We start from the raw sequence: 20,716 nt of genomic DNA on the forward strand, positions 1-20,716 counted from the left end.
AGTTCCATTTTCATGAGGCTTTAACAAGGCTTATGTGAATGACCAGGATCTTATCAAATGATTAATAGTGGCGGTTATAAAATAAAACAAAGTAAAGGTTTTCTTTAAGCAACTTTATGTGGGAAAAAAAATATGAAAATGAATTTGGATCTTTCAGAAAAAAATCATGAACGTCCGTAGCACCAAATTGAGGGAGTGCGAAAGATAGAGGAAGAGAGTGCCGGAGAGAGACGGAGAGAGAGAGAAGGAAAGGCAGAGAATAACCGCACTCACATTGATTCCATCCCAGGAAAAGTCTGTTCGGGTCTGAGAGAGAGGGGAGAACAGTCAGATGAGAGGACAACACAAGCCAGACACAAAGACAGCAGGACATCAATACACAAACATGGAGTCACATAAAGTACAGCCATATTAAAACATAGAGATCCACATTATGAGGAGGATAGAAAAACAATGTACAAGTATATGTATCCTATGTCATCCTGATCATCAGTACACATAGTAATTATAATCTCCTAGCATTAATGATCATTAATTGGGGTACAACAGACAGGGGTTGCCTGCCATGTTACAATTCTATTTGACTCTCAGTTTAGTTGCCTCTGGAATCAGGTGCATGTTGTCTCTTGATGACTTGGCTCAGTTGCGCACAAGAGTTTGTGTTTGTTGCCTGTGTCATTGGCAGAGCTTTTGTTTAAAGCGGGGGTTCCGTTTTTTTTTTTTAATGTGCATCTGCCGGTCGGTTTGTCATTAATAGTTTACTTACGTGTCCGATTTCACTAGCCCTCCGCCTTGTCTTTCTGCAGTAAAAAGTACTTTATAAAATTCTGCCCGGAGCGGGTCCATCTTGCTTGTGGGCACTGTGAAGCCCACAAGCAAATCCTTCCGGGATTTGGAGCCGCATTCGTCACGTGACCACCTGCATGAGTCACGCAACGATCGAAATCACGCAAGATTTGCTCTATATGCAGTCTTAATCGTCTCTTGGGCAGCGTGACGCTGAGCTCCCAGGAGACATTGCGGCGCAGAGAGACGAAGCGACACGCCCCCGCGGGAGGAGAACCAGGAAGTCACTGCTAGACATTGTCTAAACAAGGTATTCGATTGTTATTTGAAAAAAATGGATAGTGATTTGTTACTATACACACCAAGATAGTGCGATTGAACATTAGATAGGATTTAGGGTGAACCTCCGCTTTAATATCTAATTTTCATTCAAACGCTATTTTTAAATACTAGATTTTGGGGTGCCTCATCCCCCCCCTGTCTTTCAGCTATCACTGACCCTTAAAACACTTAAAGGAACACTAAAGGTTTGTTTTTTATTAGATCAATTGATTGCTGTAAGCTAGAGCATTTAAATATCGCTTACCTCGTTTTTCCTTTTGACCTCCAAAATACAGAAATCCAGGTTTGAAAATTCCATTTCCTGTCTCTCCTCTTCTTGCTTTCCACCAGCATCTGAGCCGTTTTGCATGGTGGAAAGCAGAATGTGCTCACCCCCTCCCTATGACTACAGCCCTGCGTGAAGATGCTCTCTTATCCCTCACAGGCATGGAGGCTAAGCCTAATGGGAACTGTAGTTCTCATTAGGCAGTGATGTAGCAAGAATGAATGTGCACTGCAAACCAGGAAGTCAGTGAGAATAATGATTCAGGAGTGACAGAGGTGAATAAAACAGCTCGATTTCAACAGGTATTAAACTAGTTATAATGCAAAACATTACTTTTTACTTTATCAGCTACTGTCAGACTTTAATTTAAGAGGAAAATATTTTTGTCTATACAACCCCTTTAATCCGGCCGTACACCTATTCAGGGCCACAGATTTTTTTTCCAGTGATGGGGAGGAGTCAGCAGGTAGAGATCTACCCCCCCAGTATAGATTTCCTGCCTGTACAGATCCCCACTCCCACATTATAGATCTCCCCAGTGCAGATTTCTCCCCCAGTACAGATCCTGCCTGCCCAGTAGAGATTTCTTCCGGTGCAGACCTCCCCTTCCCCCAGTACAGTACATATTTCTTCCAGTACCAATCTCCCCTCCAGAAGTGTAGATTTCCCCCAATTCAGATCTCCCCCAGTACAGATCTTACCTGCCCAGTATAGATCTTACCCGCCCAGTATAGATCCCGCTCCCCTTCTCAGCATAGATCCTACCCCCCAGTATAGATATCCCCCAGTACAGATCTCCTCCCCCCAGTACAGATCTCTCCTACTAGTAGTACCGCTCTCCCAGTACAGATCCCCTTCCCCCAATACAGATCCCACTTCCACAAAATCTACAGGTATCTCACCTAGTGCAGATCCCCCTCCAGTACAGCCCCCCCAAAAGTGTAGATCTCACCACAGTGCAGATCTTACTAGTGCAGATTCCTCTCAGTACAGTACAGATTTCCCCTCTTATTGACCGCGTCCCAACCATATAGATCCCCCCTAGTGCTGATCACCCCAGTACAGATTTCTCCCTCTACAGATCCTGCACCACTAGTATAGATCTTCCCCAGTGCAGAGATCCACCCCAGTACAGATCTCTCCTACTAGTAGTACAGCCCCTCCCCCCCCAGTACAAAGCTCCTTTACCCCAGTTCAGCTCCCCCCCCGTTAATAGTTCCATGCTGAGAGGGACCTAATGAGAACCTCCCTCCCTCTGAATTGCTCCTGCCTCTCTCTGAGTTATGCCAGAGGGCAGGAGCGGCAGTTGCTGTCAGCAGTAGCTTAGGCCACTCAGACAATCAGGGAGGATTTGGACCCCCCTCTCATGTATTCTTCTTCACCTATGGCCAGCTGTCAGAAAACCCAAACAGTGCCTGCTTGGATGCACAATTTTCGACCCAGAGAGTCAAAAAAAGTCAATTGAAATGTAAACTTTTGTCAATCCATGTGTTGCCAACAGGGCCAACAATTTTGAAAAATGATGCGTGTAGGGCCAGCTTTAATCACTGCCCTTGAGGACCCATTTACACTGTTGCACATTATGGTGCTTTTAATTTTGTATGGCATTCCAACACAATGAGGCAAGGTGTGGCAAAGCACCATAGTGCATTTGGTAAAATTTCCATTGCTGATTCTATGAACATTTTGGTGCATTGGCGGTCCATTATTTTCAGTGGGCTGACTTACGCAGCGATCGCTAACACACGACATAACGCATAATAACCCACATGCAGTAACATACCAAAAAAAAGCAAATGGGCCTTTAAAATTAGCCATACTCCATGAAATTACCTTTAAACTAAAGTTTGAGCCCTTAAATAGGCCCTGTTGCTAGACCAGATTTTATGCATGTTATTGACCTGGGAAAGCCTCCCCTGTCACGGCAGCTGGGCACCATCATCTTGCATTTGATGTCAGCAGCCTCAGAGCTGTCACTTAATTGAATATTCCCCTTTGCTCCTTCCCTGGCAGCTACATATTAAGGGAGGTTAGGGAAGAGCAGAGGAGCTGGGCCAACACAGACAGTAATCAGCAATACTCAGATTAGGGCAGGTCTAAGGCGTGCAAGGAAGGCTGGGTCTGTGCTAGGAAAATGACCCCTACTGAAGTAATAAAACTTGCTAGAACATTAAGGCTGGGTTCAGGCCATTGCGAATTGGAGACGGTTTCCAATTCGCAATAGCAGGAGATTTTGACGGGCTCTTTGGAGCCGGTTCACATATCTCTGCAGCCGGTCCGGTGTGTTTTGCACAAAAATGCTGTGCGTCTTTTGGTCAATTTCAGGTCTGAATTCAGCCCAAAATTCGGGCTGAAATCAGACCTGAAACGGTGGACCAGGACGCATTGGACCCCTGCTGTGAGCCGCATGTGGCTCATATGTGAACCGAGCCTTAAGGGCAGAGATGTATTATGGCCTAGGCCGACAAGGCCCAGGCCTATGGCGGCACTTTGCGGGGGGGGCGGTGAAAAAGCTGCCCCCTGTGCTCATCCCACCCTGTCCCCCTGTGCTCATCCCACCCTGTCCCCCTGTGCTCATCCCACCCTGTCCTCATCCCACCCTGTCCCTCTATGCTCATCCCACCCTGTCCCTCTATGCTCATCCCACCCTGTCCCCCTGTGCTCATCCCATGAAAATGACAGGACGGGTCTTAAAAAGGAAGGGGTGTGTCATATATAAAGTAGGGGGTGCGCGAGTTTCACCAGGCCTAGGGCAGCACAAAACCTAAATACACCCCTGGTACATTGTAAGTAGAGTAGAAACCATTTATGGAACAATAATGCAAGCAAGCATTTTAAATACTTTTAGTGCCCTTACTTTTTATTTTTTTAAGTTTATTAACCTAATACTTTAAATGAGACCTATAAAGCATGTGATTTGAATTGTTATGCAAATCCATGCAAAACACAATGGGCCGGATTCAGGTAGCTGCGCCCCTTCTTACGGCAGCGCGGCGTATCGTATTTACGCTGCGCCGCCGTAAGTTTGAGAGGCAAGTGCTGTATTCACAAAGCACTTGCCTCCTAACTTACTGCGGCGTAGCGTAAATGGGGGCGGCGTAAGCGCACGTCATTCAAATGATGTTGAGGGGGCGTGTTTTATTTAAATTAGGTTGACTCCGCATATTTTACGCATGCGCCGTTCGTGAAAAAATCCCAGTGCGCATGCTCGAAATTCCGACGCAAATCGTCATTGCTTTCGACGTGAACATAAATTACGTCCAGCCCTATTCTCGAAACGACTTACGCAAACGACGTAATAAATTCAAATTTCAAAGCGGGAACGACGTCCATACTTAACATTGGCTGCGCGACCTAATAGCAGGAGCAACCTTACACCGAAAAAGCCTAACGTAAACGACGTAAATAAATTGCGCCGGCCGTACGTACGTTTGTGAATCGGCGTATCTAGGTAATTTGCATATTCTACGCCGAAAACAACGGAAGTGCCCCTAGCGGCCAACGTAATATTGCACACAATTCTACGCCGCCGCATTCAAGTTACGTCGGCGGAGGAAGCCTATTTTTTAAGCGTATCTGCCTTTGGGAATCGGCGTAACGATACGCCGGCGCAGATTTGAAATTACGGCGGCGTATCTGGAGATAGGCCGCCGTAAAAGCTTCCTGAATCTACCCCAATCAGTTTTGGAGCTAACAACTTGCACCTGTTTCAAGACAGCACTTAGCCTAGAGCAAAATGAATGTTTAGCTATATAAATATAAACTTGATCCCTCTAACGCTTTTTTTTTTAGCGCTGATTTAGATACTGAATACATTTAGTTCCTTGAAATGAAACAAAATCTATAAATTGTTTTTTTTTTTTTGTTCTAATTCATGTCCCACTGCAATAAAGCGATTTGCAAATGATTGTTATTATCTCCTCTGCCGTCCCTTTGTGGAAAAAGAAACATTGTTCCAAGTTGTTTCCAGCCTTGCTGGCGGGCGGCCACAAGCTGTTTGTTTTCCAGCAACGATGCTTCAGGCTTTATGCAGATAAAATGGAGGGCAGGATAAAATTAAACCTGCCTTGCCTTAGACGGGTTGTCTTTGTTTCCGGATGTCCATAAAGGCCCATGTGTGGCAATGGACGTTACTGTTGTGTTGCAGTACATGCATTGCGGTGCTATTCATTTTGAGCATCATACCAATGCACTAAGGCTGGGGTCTCCAAACTTTTAAGTACAAGGGCCACATTGTATATTTTACAAATAATCATGGTCTGAAAAAAAATCCCCAGCATGGTCCCTATCAAAGCCCTATCAGAGAACCGGCCGAAAAAAAATTCCCATCTGGGTCCCTATCAGAGTCCACCTTAAATAACGCTCTCCATCAGAGTTCTCCCTAACCTGAGGGTCCCCAACAGAGGCCACCCCCCTTACATCAGAGTCTGCCTTAGGAGTCCCCCTTCCATCAGGTTCATCCTTCATTCACAGTCCTCATAAGAGTCCGCCTTCCATAAGGGTCCCTATCAGAGTGCCCCTTTCCATCAAGGTCCCTATCAGAGTGCCCCCTTCCATTAGGGTCACCATTAGTGTGCCACCTTACATCAATGTCCCTATCAGATTCCCCCTTATATTAGGATCCCCATCAGAGGCCTCCTTAAGGTGAAAAAACATCCTACAGCACCGCCCCCCGAGCCCCCGTTTTACTTACCTCACCCCTCGAAAGTCCTGCGCGTGTCCCGTCATCCTGTTCGGTTCCCAGCCCGGCCGTTGATTGGCTAGCTTGGACGGATTGATAGCAGCGCAGCCATTGGCTGGCGCTGCTGTCAATCACATCCAATGACGCGGTGCGCCAGGGGCGGAGCCGAGTGATACAGTCGGCGGCTATGGCCGCCGCTGTATCAAGGGAGCGCGCTCGCAAGAGCTTTCCACTATGCGAGGGAGCTCGCATGAAGGTGGAAAGCTCTTGCGAGGAGGAACCGAGACAGCCGCCAAGGGACCCCAGAAGACCGGGTCCGGAGACACCCTGTACAAAACGAGCTGCACAGTGGAGGTAAGTATAACATGTTTTTTATTTTACCAAAAAAAAACATTTTTGACTTTAGTGTTCCTTTAAGAACAGTTAGGCCGGGTACTCACGAGCAAACATGTATGGTGAAAGCGGTCCGTCGGACCGTTTCCACCATACATGTCTGCCAGAGGGCTTCTGTACGATGGTTGTACACACCATCGTACAGAAGTCCGCGCGTAAACAATACGCGGGGCGTGTCCGCGGTGTCGCCGCGTCGATGACGCGGTGTCGCCGCGACAATGACGCGGCGACGTGGGCGGCCCGCCTTTAAAATGCTTCCACGCATGCGTCGAAGTCATTCGACGCATGCGAGGGACGGCGGGCGCCTGGACATGTACGGTAGGTCTGTACTGACGACCGTACATGTCCGAGCGGGCCGAATTCCAGCGGACTGTTTTAAAACAAGTCCACGAATATTTGTCTGCTGGGAAAAGGCCCGGCGGGCAAATGTTTGCTGGAATTCGGCCCGCTCGCGCCCACACACGACCAAACATGTCTGCTGAAACTGGCCTGCGGGCCAGTTTCAGCAGACATGTTTGGTCGTGAGTACGGGGCCTAAATGTTAGACTTCAATTCCACTTTAACCAAATCAGTCCTAATGTACTCCTTCTTCCCCTTCTCCCCTTAGCTTTTATTTGTTGCAGATTTTTTATTTATTTTTTACTCAAAAAGCACAGTTTAGGTAGTTTTTTTTTTTTTGCTGACTAGCTGGGGTATTTTTCTTTAATAATTCATAGAATCAATAGGTTTAAGTATGGAGGACTACAGAAAAACTCCCTTTGGGCAACTATGGCAGACTTTGTCTCCCAGGGGGAAGAAAATCCTTCCTGACCCCACAAAACTTAGCTTACAGGATCAGACTAATCCTTTCCTCATTATCACTGTAGATACTAATAGTTGTAAAGAAACCTTATAGTCCTTATTTTTAAAATCTGCTATTGATTCTACCATTATCACCTTATGCTGTAGGGCATTCAACAGTGTAACTGCTCTAACCCTAATGCCGCGTACACGATAATTTTTCGGGTTGTAAAAAACTATGTTTTTAAGGGTCTAGAAAAAACAACGTTTTTATCAACCCGATCATTAAAACGACCTTGCCTACACACGATCGTGGGAAAAAAAATGCTCTAGCAAAGCGCTGTGACGTACAACACGTACAACGGCACTATAAAGGGGAAGTTCCATGCGGATGGCGCCACCCTTTGGGCTGCTTTAGCTGATTTCCTGTTAGTAAAAGACGATTTGCGCTTTTCTGTCTGTTACAGCGTGATGAATGTGCTTACTCCATTACGAACGGTAGTTTTACCAGAACGAGCGCTCCCGTCTCATAACTTGCTTCTGAGCATGCGCGGATTTTTCACGCTGTTAAAGACCATTTTTTACAACCCGAAAAAACGACAACGTTAAAAACATCGTTAAAAAATAGAGCATGTTCGAACAAAAATTTGGCTGTTTTTTATAACCCGAAAAATGCTCTGAAGCCCACACACGATTGTTTTTAATGACATAAAAAAAAAAACGTAATTTTTTACAACCTGAAAAATGATCGTGTGTACGCGGCATAAGGCATCATGCACACTTGGTGTTCTAAAAGTGGCTTGCTAAAACGTTTGTTAGCCTACATGTCTATGCAGATAGGTATTTACAGGTATTAAGGGGCAGAGAAAAAAACTTTACTTGCATGTTTAGGAGAAAAGGATTTTGGGAGAAAAAAACACCTGATCTAAACATGCTTAGCATGTCAAGCATTTGGACATTCATTCATTTCAAGGACCAGAATAAATTATTATTCTTGTCAGTAAAATTAACAAACGCACAAGCGCTTGACTCACCTAAATGCACCTTTATGAATATGCGTCCAAAAACATGGCTTTAGGTGTGTATTTCACGTTACTTTTCACCTTCCAGGAGAAAGGAATTTAGAAGAGCTTTCTTCCCTTCTCTCTCTCTCCCCTCTTCCTTCCTTTCTCTCTCTCTCCTCCCTTCCTTTCTTTCTCTCTCCTCCCTTCCTTTCTCTTTCTCTCTCTCTCCTCCCTTCCTTTCTCTTTCTCTCTCTCTCCTCCCTTCCTTCCTTCCTTCCTCTCCTACCTTCCTTCTTTACTCTCTCTCCTCCCTTGCTTTCTTGCTTTCCCCCCCCCCTCTCTCTCTCTCTCTCTCTCTCTCTCTTTATCTCCTCCCTTCCTCTCTCTCTCTCTCTCTTTCTCTCTCTCCTCCCTTCCTCTCTCTCTCTCTCTTTCTCTCTCTCTCTCCTCCCTTCCTTTCTCTCTCTCTCCTTCCTTCCTCCTTCTCCTCCCTTCTTTTCTCTCCCTCTCCTTCCTTCCTTCCTCTCTCTCCTCCCTTCCTTTCTCTCTCTCTCCTCTCCCTTCCTCTCTCTCCTCCCTAACTTCCTCTCCTCCCCCCTTCCTTTCTTTCTCTCTCTCTCCTCCCTTTCTACCCCCCTCTCTCTCTCCTTCCTTCCTTTCTTTCTCTCTCCCTTCCTTTCTCCCCCTTTCTCTCCTTCCTTCCTTTCCCTCTCTCCCTTCCTTTCTCTCTCTCTCTCCTTCATTCCTTTCCCTCTCTCTCCCTTTCTCCTCCCTTCCTTCCCCTCTCTCTCCCTTCCTCTCTTCCTTTCTCTCCCTTTATACTTCCTTTCTTTCTTCCTTCCTTTCCATCTCTCTCCCTTCCTCTCTTCCTTTCTTTCTCTCTCTTCTCCCTTTCTCTCCCTCTCTCTCTCCCTTCCTTCCTTTCTTTCTCTCTCTCTCCTTCCTTCCTTTCTCTCTCTCTCCCTTCCTCTCTTACATACTCTCTCTTTACTTCCTCTCTTCCTTTCTCTCTCTCTCCTTCCTTCCTTCTTTCCTTCCTCTCTCTCTCCTTCCTTCCTCTTTCTCTCTTCCTTCCTTCCTCTCTCTCCTTCCTTCCTTCCTTCCTTTCCCTCTCTCTCCCCCTTCTTCTTTTCCTTTCTCTCCCCTTCCTTCCTCTCTCCCCTCTCTCTCTCCCTTCCTTTCTTTCTTTCTCTCTCTCTCCTTCCTTCCTTTCTCTCTCTCTCCCTTCCTCTCTTCCATACTCTCTCTTTACTTCCCCCCTTCCTTTCTCTCTCTCCTTCCTTCTTTCCTTCCTCTCTCTCTCTCCTTCCTTCCTCTTTCTCTCTCCCTTCCTTTCCCTCTCTCTCCCCCTTCTTCTTTTCCTTTATCTCTCCTTCCTTCCTCTTTCCCCTCTCTCCCCCCCCTCTCTCTCTCCTGCCATTTTTGGCCAAGAACAATGCCAATGTCACACTTGGGGGTTCTGCTTTCTGGCCACTTGTTTGAAAAAATGATTCAGCCAGCTGTTTAAAAAATAGATAAAGATAAAGAAAGAAGACAGAGCGTATTAGAATTGCGCCTCTTTGAGATCTGTATTGCCATGCACCCCCAGCCCCCCCCCCCACCCATTCTTCATAAGAAGAACATTCCACTGAGCAGAAAATTCCTGTTCATGGATCACCCTATCCCGATCCTGAGGGGGCCGGATCAGGGATAACAGCGGCTGCCCTCATTGAGCTCTGGGCGGTCTGATTCTCACTATATGTACGTACAAGTAATTATAAAAGTGCCTCCCCGATATTTGCCCCCCGAGGCTCTAAGTCTCAGTATCCAGAGCTGCAAATCAAGAAGAAATGCCTAGAATCAGCGAGCGACTCCCGCGGGGACTCGATGAGCCGACACGCACAGCGCCACCAGATCAATCAAGCAGAAAAATGAAAGCATGCATTTTTAATTTGGCGTTAAAGAGTGCGCAAGGGGGGAAAGTGAAAAAAACATTCCTGTATTTTTATTTTATACACTCCAGATGAATAGCTAAATACAAAGATTAAATACATTTACAGGAGGTGTTACTTGGTAAAAGATTTGTAAGGTGATACACACTATTGTAACCCCCCAAGTCCTACTGTGTGCTGGATCTATAAGAGATCACAATGGTCACAGTCTGCAGCTTTTCCGACTCTGTGCCACTGCCCCACCCCCTTACCCAATCTACTATAGACATCCAACCCGAGCTTCTCCCATAAAGCCAGGACCGCCCCTTCAGAGCAGACACTCCCATTGAAAGCCTGATTTCAACTTCAAGCTAAGGTATGGCACCTTAGTATGAAGACACATTTCAGATTAGTACAGTTTGTGGAAAAACACCTAATCACGGCCTTTATACCAAGCAGAACCAGTTCCTGAGATCCTATTCCTCTCCACTCTGTCCAAAATTAAAAACAAAACAAAACGTTTGGACTGGAGCTGCACTTTAAAGCTGAAGTTATTTCTGTCTAAACTTTGCCTTCCCTAGTCCCCCCCCCCATCAACATTTTTAAATGAAACCTTAAAGATAGGGTGCCATATTCTGAGAGAAGTTACGATGGAGTATCTCAGGATACTCCATCGTATCTCTCGTTTTTGGCCCGTGTATCTATGCGACTGATTCTTAGAATCATTTTCGCATAGATACACTTAAGATCCGCCATGTGTAAGTCACTTACACTGTCGGATCTTAAATGTAATTACGCCGGCCGCCGCTAGATGGCGTTTACGTTCAGGTCTCATTTGTTTATGCAAATGAGCCTGCTACGCCGATTCCCGAACAATTTTGCGTTGCGTACCCGTCGCTAACGTCGTTTGCGTAAGCGGAAACTTACTCCTGCTATATGAGGGGTAAGTTTCCGCATGTCCCACGTAGGCCATGTTACGGATAGCGTCGGGTCCGCGTCGTGTTTTTCCGTCGGCTACGTCGTTTCCCTAAGTCGTTCTTGAATACGACTTTACGTCAATGACGCACACGTCGGCGTCATTGACGTTTTCCGCCGAGAACTGGAGCATGCGCACTGGGCTTTTTTAAGCCCGGCGCATGCGCAGTTACTTAGAATCGGGGGCGTGCTTAATTTGAATAGAAGCCGCCCCCTTGAAGATACGCGTGGCTACGCCGGGCCATTTACATTCCGCCGCCCCAAACTACGGAGCAAGTGTTTGGGGAATACAGCACTTGCTCCTGTAGTTTGGGGCTGTGGAGTGTAAATGCCTTACGCGCCGCCTGCGGACATTTAGAGAGAATATGGGCCAGGGTGACCAAACATCCCCGGTTGCTGGGGACAGTCATCAGATTGAGGACACTGTCCCCGGACCAAGTCTGTCCCCGGTTTTGTCCCCAGATTGGATTTGAACAGGGGCTGGGGAAATTTTAAAGACAGTCAGTGCAGAATAAAAAAATAAACAGAATTACACCCCCCCGGCGCTCCTACTAGCTTAGGGGGGTGTATTTTTTTCCCCATAATCTGTGCCCCTTTCTGATGATCATGTGCTGGTCGGAGCGAAGGGAATATTTCTTCAGTTTCGGGTGCATGCCCATTCAGCTCCGCTTTAATGTTCTTCTGCCTTGGCTCAAGTCCCGGCCAGCCGGCTGCCTGCTTATCTCCTTGCCTTCCCTGGCGGAGTGATCTTCCTCTGCACCCCACCCAGTAGTAGCCGGGGGCCCGGAGAGTAAGACTTGACAGGCTGTGAGGCGGGCGGCGGTGACGGGCAGAGTGTCGCTGATTGCCGCCCATTAGTAGTAAAAAAAAAAATGTCCCGGGATTTCATTAAAAAACTCTGGTCACCTTACTTAAAGAGGAGTTCCACCCAAATTTGAACTTCCGCTTATCCCACTCCTCACCCCCTTACATGCCACATTTGGCATGTAATTTTTTTGGGGGGGAGTGGGGGCTTCAGCACGAGTGGGACTTCCTGTCCCACTTCCTCCTTCCTGTAGGCGACTAAGCTTAATCGTCTACAGGAAGTGGCTGCTGTAGGCGATCGCCTAGGACACGTCACAGGTCCTAGGCGATCTCCTGGCCAATTACACGGCGCAGCGCCGGGCCGCGCCGCTCGCGCATGCGCAGTGCCGCTCGCGCATGCGCAGTGGGTGCCCGGCCGTGAAGCCGAAAGCTGTCACGGCCGGGTGCCCACACTGAGAATGAAGACGCCGGCCGGGGAGGGGGGGAGAGGAGCGGAGCCCCGGCCGGCGCGTCGCTGGAGCAGGTAAGTGTCTGTTTATTAAAAGCCAGCAGCTACACTTTTTGTAGCTGCTGACTTTTAATAAACATACAAATTGGCTGGAACTCCCCTTTAAAGAGGAACTACAGTCTGCTCACATAATTTGTAATAAAAACGTTTTTGCCATTCTGAAGCTTCCCTCCAACCACTTTGCATATTATTTTATATATACTGTGATTCTGTACTTGCCAAATATGCTGCAGAAATCTCCCTCCACTGAGTCTGGCTCCAGCCATTTTAACTGTGGGCAGCTGAAGCGGCTGCCTGTTCACTTCCTGGATTTACATAGACACACAGAGGCACACCTCCAGCTCTGCAGCTCTCATTGGCCCCATTACGACTAACCTCCCCCCCTTCCTGACAAACTCTTATGAGAGAGAGAGAGAGAGAGAGAGAGAGAGAGAGAGAGAGAGAGAGAGAGAGAGAGCTGTGCATGATGCCATAAGCCTAGGCTTTTTACCAGACAAGGAACAGGAAGTGGGATATATAAGGTAATTACTGGCAGAAAAAAAATGTTTTACTATCCAAAGTTAAAACAACAAGAGCAGAAGATTTAATAGATAGAAAGGTGAAAAAATGCCTGATGGTCCGCTTTAAAGTGGATGTTACCCCTCACATATACCCAGCGAAGTGTACAGCCTCAGATGATGCACAGGGATGAAACAAATCTCCCTAAAAAAGTTTTACATGTTTATCTGCTGTCTTCAGCTTGCTATATTCTTTAGAATTCTAACATTGTGTTAGAATTTTTACTTCCTCATTTAGCAGTAGGAGTGGATTCTTGGCTTACACTGTGTGAGAACTGATTGGAGGAAAGGTACACACTCCTCCTCCACATAGGCAGAGGAAGGAAGGAATGTGCAGATCTTTGCTGTGACAAGACAAGCTCTCTGCTAATCTATTTATAGCACCCACCCCTGACACACATTTCAGGCTGTTTTTATATTGGTTGTCGGAGAACTTGTCAGCAGTTATCATGCTGATAACAGAGGAACGGAGCAGCAGAAACACATGGGACTCAGGGCTTGGAGAGAGATACGTAAACACTACAGATACAGGTCAAAGTTCATGAATCAGGTTTACATCCACTTTAATAAAATCTGTTTTAGACTCAGTGATGTCATCACTGGGTCTCTACGCTTCTATATGCGATGCAGTCAGGTGATGGCTTGTAGGAGGGGCTTGCAGGGCGCTGTACATAGCTTCCTGAAAACATCACTGCACCTTGCCTTGGGACCGTTCTCAAGAGCCCTGATGCAAGCAGTGGGCTGCCTCTTGGGAGGAGTTATGCAAATATCACTGTGCTTTGATAGGTGAAGGTCAGTCTGAAGGGGTAGTTTATTCTTACACAGGCTGCATTTACATGCAGACCACCCCTAGTTAAAGGGGTTGTAAAGGTAAAAAAAAATTCCCTAAAAAGCTTCCTTTACCTTAGTGCAGTCCTCCTTCACTTACCTTATCCTTCCATTTTGCGTTTAAATGTCCTTATTTCTTCTGAGAAATCCTCACTTCCTGTTCTTCTGTCTGTAACTACACACAGTAATGCAAGGCTTTCTCCCTGGTGTGGAGAAAGCAGGAGTGTCAGGATGCTCTCTACTTTGCAGATAGAAAAAGGAGCCCACTAACACACAGCTTTTTTTTCTATCTGCAAAGTAGAGAGCGTCCTGACACTCCTGCTCGCCCCCTCAAGAGGCTTTCTCCACACCAGGGAGAAAGCCTTGCATTACTGTGTTGAGTTACAGACAGAAGAACAGGAAGTGGAGATTTCTCAGAAGAAATAAGGACATTTAAAAGCAAAATGGAAGGATGAGGTAAGTGAAGGAGGACTGCACTAAGGTAAAGGAAGCTATTTAGGGATTTTTTTTTCTCTTTACAACCCCTTTAATGTCCACATGTGAACCTCCATGACTGGAATGAAATAACTGAAATCCAGTGATTGAAAGGAACCCAGGGAGAACTTTGAGAGGGGCAGCAAATTGAACCACAGCCGCCTCTCCTTTTATATTTAAATAGGAAATTGACAATCAAGATTTTTTTTCCAGTAGTTTTGTGAATCATGATGACAACTGCCCCCCGAGCCGCTCCGCCTGATTCTATACTACCCTAGCCCACCCCTATACTGCCCTAGCCTCTCTATATACCTCTCTAGCCTGTCCCTATACTGCCCTAACCTGTCTATATACTACCCTAGTCTGTCCATATACTACCCTAGCCTCTCTATATACTACCCTAGCCTGTCCATATACTACCCTAGCCTGTCCATATACCACCCTAGCCTGTCTATATACTACCCTAGCCTGTCCATATACTACCCTAGCCTGTCTATATACTACCCTAGCCTGTCTATATACTACCCTAGCCTCTCTATATACTACCCTAGCCTGTCCATATACTACCCTAGCCTGTCCATATACTACCCTAGCCTGTCCATATACTACCCTAGCCTGTCCATATACTACCCTAGCCTCTCTATATACTACCCTAGCCTGTCCATATACTACCCTAGCCTGTCTATATACTACCCTAGCCTGTCCATATACTACCCTAGCCTGTCAATATACTACCCTAGCCTGTCCATATACTACCCTAGCCTGTCCATATACTACCCTAGCCTCTCTATATACTACCCTAGCCTGTCCATATACTACCCTAGCCTGTCCATATACTACCCTAGCCTATCCATATACTACCCTAGCCTGTCCATATACTACCCTAGCCTGTCCATATACTACCCTAGCCTGTCTATATACTACCCTAGCCTGTCCATATACCACCCTAGCCTGTCCATATACTACCCTAGCCTCTCTATATACTACCCTAGCCTGTCCATATACTACCCTAGCCTGTCTATATACTACCCTAGCCTGTCCATATACCACCCTAGCCTGTCCATATACTACCTGAGACTCTCTATATACTACCCTAGCCTGTCCATATACTACCCTAGCCTGTCCATATACTACCCTAGCCTGTCTGTTTTTTTTGGGGGGGGGGGGGCAGTATTTCATTCTTGGACCCAGGCAGCACAATGTCTTGGGCCAGCCCTGGGGGGAGGGAAAGATTGTTTGTGTATGCTTTATGGCATGCAACCATGTCTCATCTTAAAAGCAGTTTAACCGGATAAGACCCGGACCAATATGTAGGTTAAGGACCTTGCCCCTTTTTGCGATTCGGCACTGCATCGCTTTAACTGACAATTGCACGGTCATGCGACATGGCTCCCAAACAAAATTGGCGTCCTTTTTTTCCCACAAATAGAGCTTTCTTTTGGTGGTATTTGATCACCTCTGCGGTTTTTATTTTTTGCGCTATAAACAAAAATAGAGTGACAATTTTGAAAAAAAGGCAATATTTTTTACTTTTTTTTTCCTCAATTTAGGCCGATACGTATTCTTCTAATCGCAAAAAAAGCGTTTATCGATTGGTTTGCGCAAAATTTATAGCGTTTACAAAATAGGGGATAGTTTTATGGCATTTTTATTAATAATTTTTTGTTTTACTACTAATGGGCTACGATTTTTAGCGTTTACAAAATAGGGGATAGTTTTATGGTATTCTTATTAATAATTTCGTTTTACTACTAATGGGCCACGATTTTTTTCGTGGCTGCGACATTATGGCGGACACATCGGACACTTTTGACACATTTTTGGGACCATTGTCATTTTCACAGCGAAAAGTGCTATAAAAATGCACTGTTTACTGTGAAAATGACAATGGCAGTGAATGGTGTTAAACACTAGGGGGCGCTGTAGGGGTTAAGTGTGACCTCATGTGTGTTTCTTACTGTAGGGGGGCGTGGCTGGACATGTGACGTCAGTGATCGTCGTTCCCTATATCAGGGAACAGACGATCACTGACATTGCCACAGAGAAGAACGGGGAAGGTTTGTTTACACACACCTCTCCCTGTTCTTCAGCTCCTGTGACCCGATCGCGGGACACCCGCAATGATGATCGGGTCCGCGGGTTTCGCAGCCGCGGTCACGGAGCTTCGGACTGGGCCGCGAGCATACGTCCATGTGCCCAGCCGTGCCATTCTGCCTACGTATATCGAGGCTAAGTGATTGACGTGATGACAAAAACTTCCCCCCGGCGCATAAGGCACGTCACCAGTTTCCGAAAGAAGCCGAACGTCGGTGCGCAGGCGCCGTATAGCGCCGTATACAGCCACTCGCAGTTCGGCTTCTTTCGGAAACTGGTGACGCGCCTTATGCGCCAGGGGGAAGTTTTTGTCATCACGTCAATCACTTAGCCTCTGCATAGGAACACCCAGAGCCACTAACCGGAAGCCGGGGGGGGGGGGATAATAGCTATACGACGGTATGTACAGCAAAAAAAAAATCAGCATACTGTCAATGTTGGAAGTGAGCGCAATGTAATGTTAGAAAAATGTTTTTAGGGCGAACCTCCGCTTTAGTGGTTAAGTGTATCTATAAAAAATAAATAAATAAATCACTTCAACCATTGAAAGTGAAGGTACATTTGTTCATTTGTGCAAATGGGACAAAAAACAAATGTTATTAGATTATTTCCTGTGCTGGATGAATATTTTTGTTCATTGATTTAAAATGGAATATACCGCATTTGGCCACTAGATGGTGCTGAGTGTCATAGAAAGGGTGGACGGAGCCTTTAGACCAGTGTCCTTCACAGCCAGAAAAAAAAAGGCTATTTAATTGACAAAGGAATGTAATAGAGATTTATCCCCAATAACATTTCTGCCAGCGAGTGACTTATTTATGCCGCCGTTCACTGCCAGCACCAGGCCAAACAAAAAGATTCAGAAATAATGAGAGACATTAAACACCGATCAGCTTATCGAACGTTTGCTGACATGGCTGCGTGGGACTTAAAATATGGCCATAGCTTCTTGTTCAGTTTCTTCAGCAGTCTGCAGCCAACACAAGGTGACATCCATGGTTCAGCTTTAGGATTGCCATCATTCCTCTATGTATGTTAAGATATATATTTCTTTATTCCTTCAGTTGCAGTACAGTGTGGTACTCCAAAGCATAGAAGATTGCGCCTGCAGACTTTTCTGCACAGTATGTGCATTGTGGTGCGCTGTAGCCTGGGTGTGTCAGCAGTTACTGTATGTGTTCTGGCTCATTCACAGTTGTGACACACGCGGTGTGGTGAAGGAGATTGGATTTGAATTAAGATCACTAAAACGCTTTCTTCTATGATGGACAATCTCACACTTATTTTTCATCTTTAAAGTGGACTTTCTACTTGTGTACACTATTTTGGTCCTGTGGACAGATTCTCCCACCTGAGTAGGGATGAGCTTCGTATTCGAGTCAAACTCATGTTCGACTCGAACATCATATGTTCGATCATTCGTCGAAATACGAACAAAACAGGTCGTTCGCACCAAATTCGAGTTATGTTTCACAGACCATGATTCACTGCAGCATCGCTGGCTGATGATTGGCCAAGCATGCACTATGACCCGCATGCTTGGCCAATCACAGCTTGCAAAAAATGGAGAGCCATAATTGGCCAAAGCCAGGGTGGCTTTGGCCAATTATGGCTCAGGGGGGTTAGAACACGCCCCACACTATAAAAGGCCGCCTGCAGGTCAGCCTTGTGTAGTGTGTTGCGGTGGTTAAGAGAGAACAGAGAGAGACATAGAGTGTAATTTTTTGCAGGTAGATAGAGCAGGCAGGCAGGCTAGTCAGTTAAAGTTACAGTGTGTAGAGAATATATATACATCCCAGGTGTTGTATATATATTTATACACTGTATAGTTTAGCTAGATCAGTTCTTCCTAATTTACTGGCAGGCAGGTGATTGTGCTAGCTGCAGTATTCCCACGTGGTCTATTGCCTGTGTCCTCTGCAGTGTGCACCTAAAGCTACTTGGTGTGTACTGGCCGTGTGCTCTGTAGTTTGCACCTAAAGATTCAGGAGCAGTGATTTTAATGATGCTTAAATAAAAAAAAACGCCTGTTTTTAAAACTTTTTTTCCATTGATACATGTTCCCTGGGGCAAGACCCGGGTTCTCAAAGACGTTTTCACAGGCATACTATAGACACCCAGCAGGTACAATATTTAAAGGAATTTTTTTTATTTTTATTTAAGCATCATTAAAATCACTGCTCCTGTAAAAACGACCGTTTAAAAAAAAAAAAATTTCCATTAATACATGTTCCCTGGGGCAAGACCCGGGTTCTCAAAGACATTTTACGGCAATAACTTGCATATTAGGCTTTAAAATTAGCACTTTTGAATTCGAACGTTCGAGTCCCATAGACATCAATGGGGTTCTAAATGTTTGCGCAAACGTTCGGTCCGTTCGAAAGGTTTTGGTGCGAACCGAATGGGGGGTGTTCGGCTCATCCCTACTCCTGAGCTGTAGATCTCTGCAGTTCCTCCAGAGTTACCATGGGCCTCTTGGCTGCTTCTCTGATTAATGCTCTCCTTGCCCGGCCTGTCAGTTTAGGTGAACGGCCATGTCTTGGTAGGTTTGCAGTTGTGCCATACTCTTTCCATTTTCAGATGATGGATTGAACAGTGCTCTGTGAGATGTTCAACGCGTGGGATTTTTTTTTATAGCCCAACCCTGCTTTAAACTTCTCCACAACTTAATCTCTGACCAGTCTGGTGTGTTCCTTGGCCTTCAAGATGCTGTTTGTTTACAAAGGTTTTCTAACAAACTCCTGAGGGCTTCACAGAACAGCTGTATTTATACTGAGATTATATTACACACAGGTAGACTTTTTACTAATTAGGTGACTTCTGGATGCAATTGGTTACGCTACATTTTAGTGAGGGGTATCATATTAAAGGGGACTGAATACAAATGCACGCCACACTTTTCAAATATTTATTTGTAAAAAAAAAAATGAAAACCATTTATCATTTTCCTTCCACTTCACAATTATGTGCCACTTTGTGTTGGTCTATCACATAAAATCCCAATAAAATACATTTAGGTTTTTGGCTGTAACATGACAAAATGTGGAAAATGTCAAGGGGTATGAATACTTTTTCAAGGCACTGTATACTTCAGGTTTAATAAAAATTACAGATTTAAAAATATTAAATCTCTAAAAAATATTAACATGTTGCAGGGTCTAAGAGATTTTTTTTAATATAAAAAAACTCCTGTCTGAACATTGCAGATGTTTATTTGTCCAGGTCATAGCCCGCCGCCTCCTTCCTCACTGAGATATGAGGTGATCTTTTCTAAGTCCCCGCTACGTTTGTTATTGTCTAGTTAACCCCGGGACCCGGAGCTTTGCCAGGAGATGAAGGGACATTTTGTTGTTTGCGATCCTGCCGGGCACAACAGAAGCCGTATCTCCAGAGCTCCAACATTCTCTGACAGATGGAGCCGAGACCCCCCGGGGCCATACCATTGAACCCCTCTTTGTTTCCTCTCTGCAGACCTCGCTCCTGCAGCCGGCTCAGTTTGCAGAGCTGTAAACGCATTGGCGAGCCCTCTCCCTGCATTTTCATTAGGCCATAACTCAGAGCTGTCTGTGCGTCCGCAGAGCATTCCGCAGTCTGCGGCTAAGGGCGGCACGTTTTGCTTTCGGCATCTGAAAACTTGACGTAAGAGTCTTGACGTTGGCAATTTCCTATGCAGAGTTTCATTATGAGTAATGTTTTAGATGCCTATTTCGCTTCGTTCATGTGCATTTTCCTTGCAAATTGACGTGTTTTTCAACATGTTGACATGCATGTTTTATGTTTAGAATCTGGAGTGGATATAGTTTAGAATCTGGAGTGGATATAGTTAACAGTCATTGACCAAAGCTTGCTTTATGATAGTGGTGATCAGGGCTGGACTGGGACAAAAATTTGGCCCTGGACTTCATCCAGACTGGCCCAATTTGATAGGTCTCTCTCATGGTGGCCAGACAACTCCCGCACCCCCCCGGCCACCCAAGCCCCCTCTCCCCCTTCACTAGCCACTAGCCGTTCTACTTTATTAGAGTAGAACGGCTGGTACTGGTACTCTTATAGGCAGTACCAGTGGGGAAGCTAAACATTATTTCACTCAGGGCAAAGAATCAGTTCGGTGCCCCCCCTTATGGGACAAGATTAGGCAGAAGTGAGAAACTCCCAGGCCATAGCTGTTGAGTCAGCTTTGTTTCCCCTCCCCCATGCTCCTTTGTCCTCCCCCCTGCTCCTCTGGTCCTCCCCCTGCTTCTTTGTTCCCCCCAGGTGAGCGCTGTGGGCAAGGAGAGGAGGTGAGCGCTGCAGGAAGGGAGAGACAGAGGAGCGG

At 45.9% G+C, this 20,716-nt stretch overlaps 1 protein-coding gene across 5 annotated transcripts in view; it reads right to left on the reverse strand.

Moving 5' to 3' along the window:
- FAM131B (family with sequence similarity 131 member B) overlaps positions 1 to 20,716 on the reverse strand; it is a 111,718-nt gene that overhangs the window by 27,600 nt on the left and 63,402 nt on the right. For 3 of the 5 annotated variants that reach the window (XR_005750796.1, XM_040361674.1, XM_040361672.1), the window contains one exon: positions 274 to 306. The exons of 1 other annotated variant lie outside the window; for it this stretch is intronic. Coding sequence is in view for 2 of the 4 variants with exons in the window: in XM_040361674.1 (XP_040217608.1) it covers positions 274 to 306 (33 nt within the window). In the remaining 2 variants the exon portion in view is untranslated. Of the gene's footprint in view, positions 1 to 273; positions 307 to 20,716 lie in introns of those variants that run through there. One more of the 5 variants, XM_040361675.1, reaches the window with a different exon arrangement.

This window comes from Rana temporaria, chromosome 8, assembly GCF_905171775.1.
Source record: "Rana temporaria chromosome 8, aRanTem1.1, whole genome shotgun sequence".
Taxonomy (NCBI): Eukaryota; Metazoa; Chordata; class Amphibia; order Anura; family Ranidae; genus Rana; species Rana temporaria.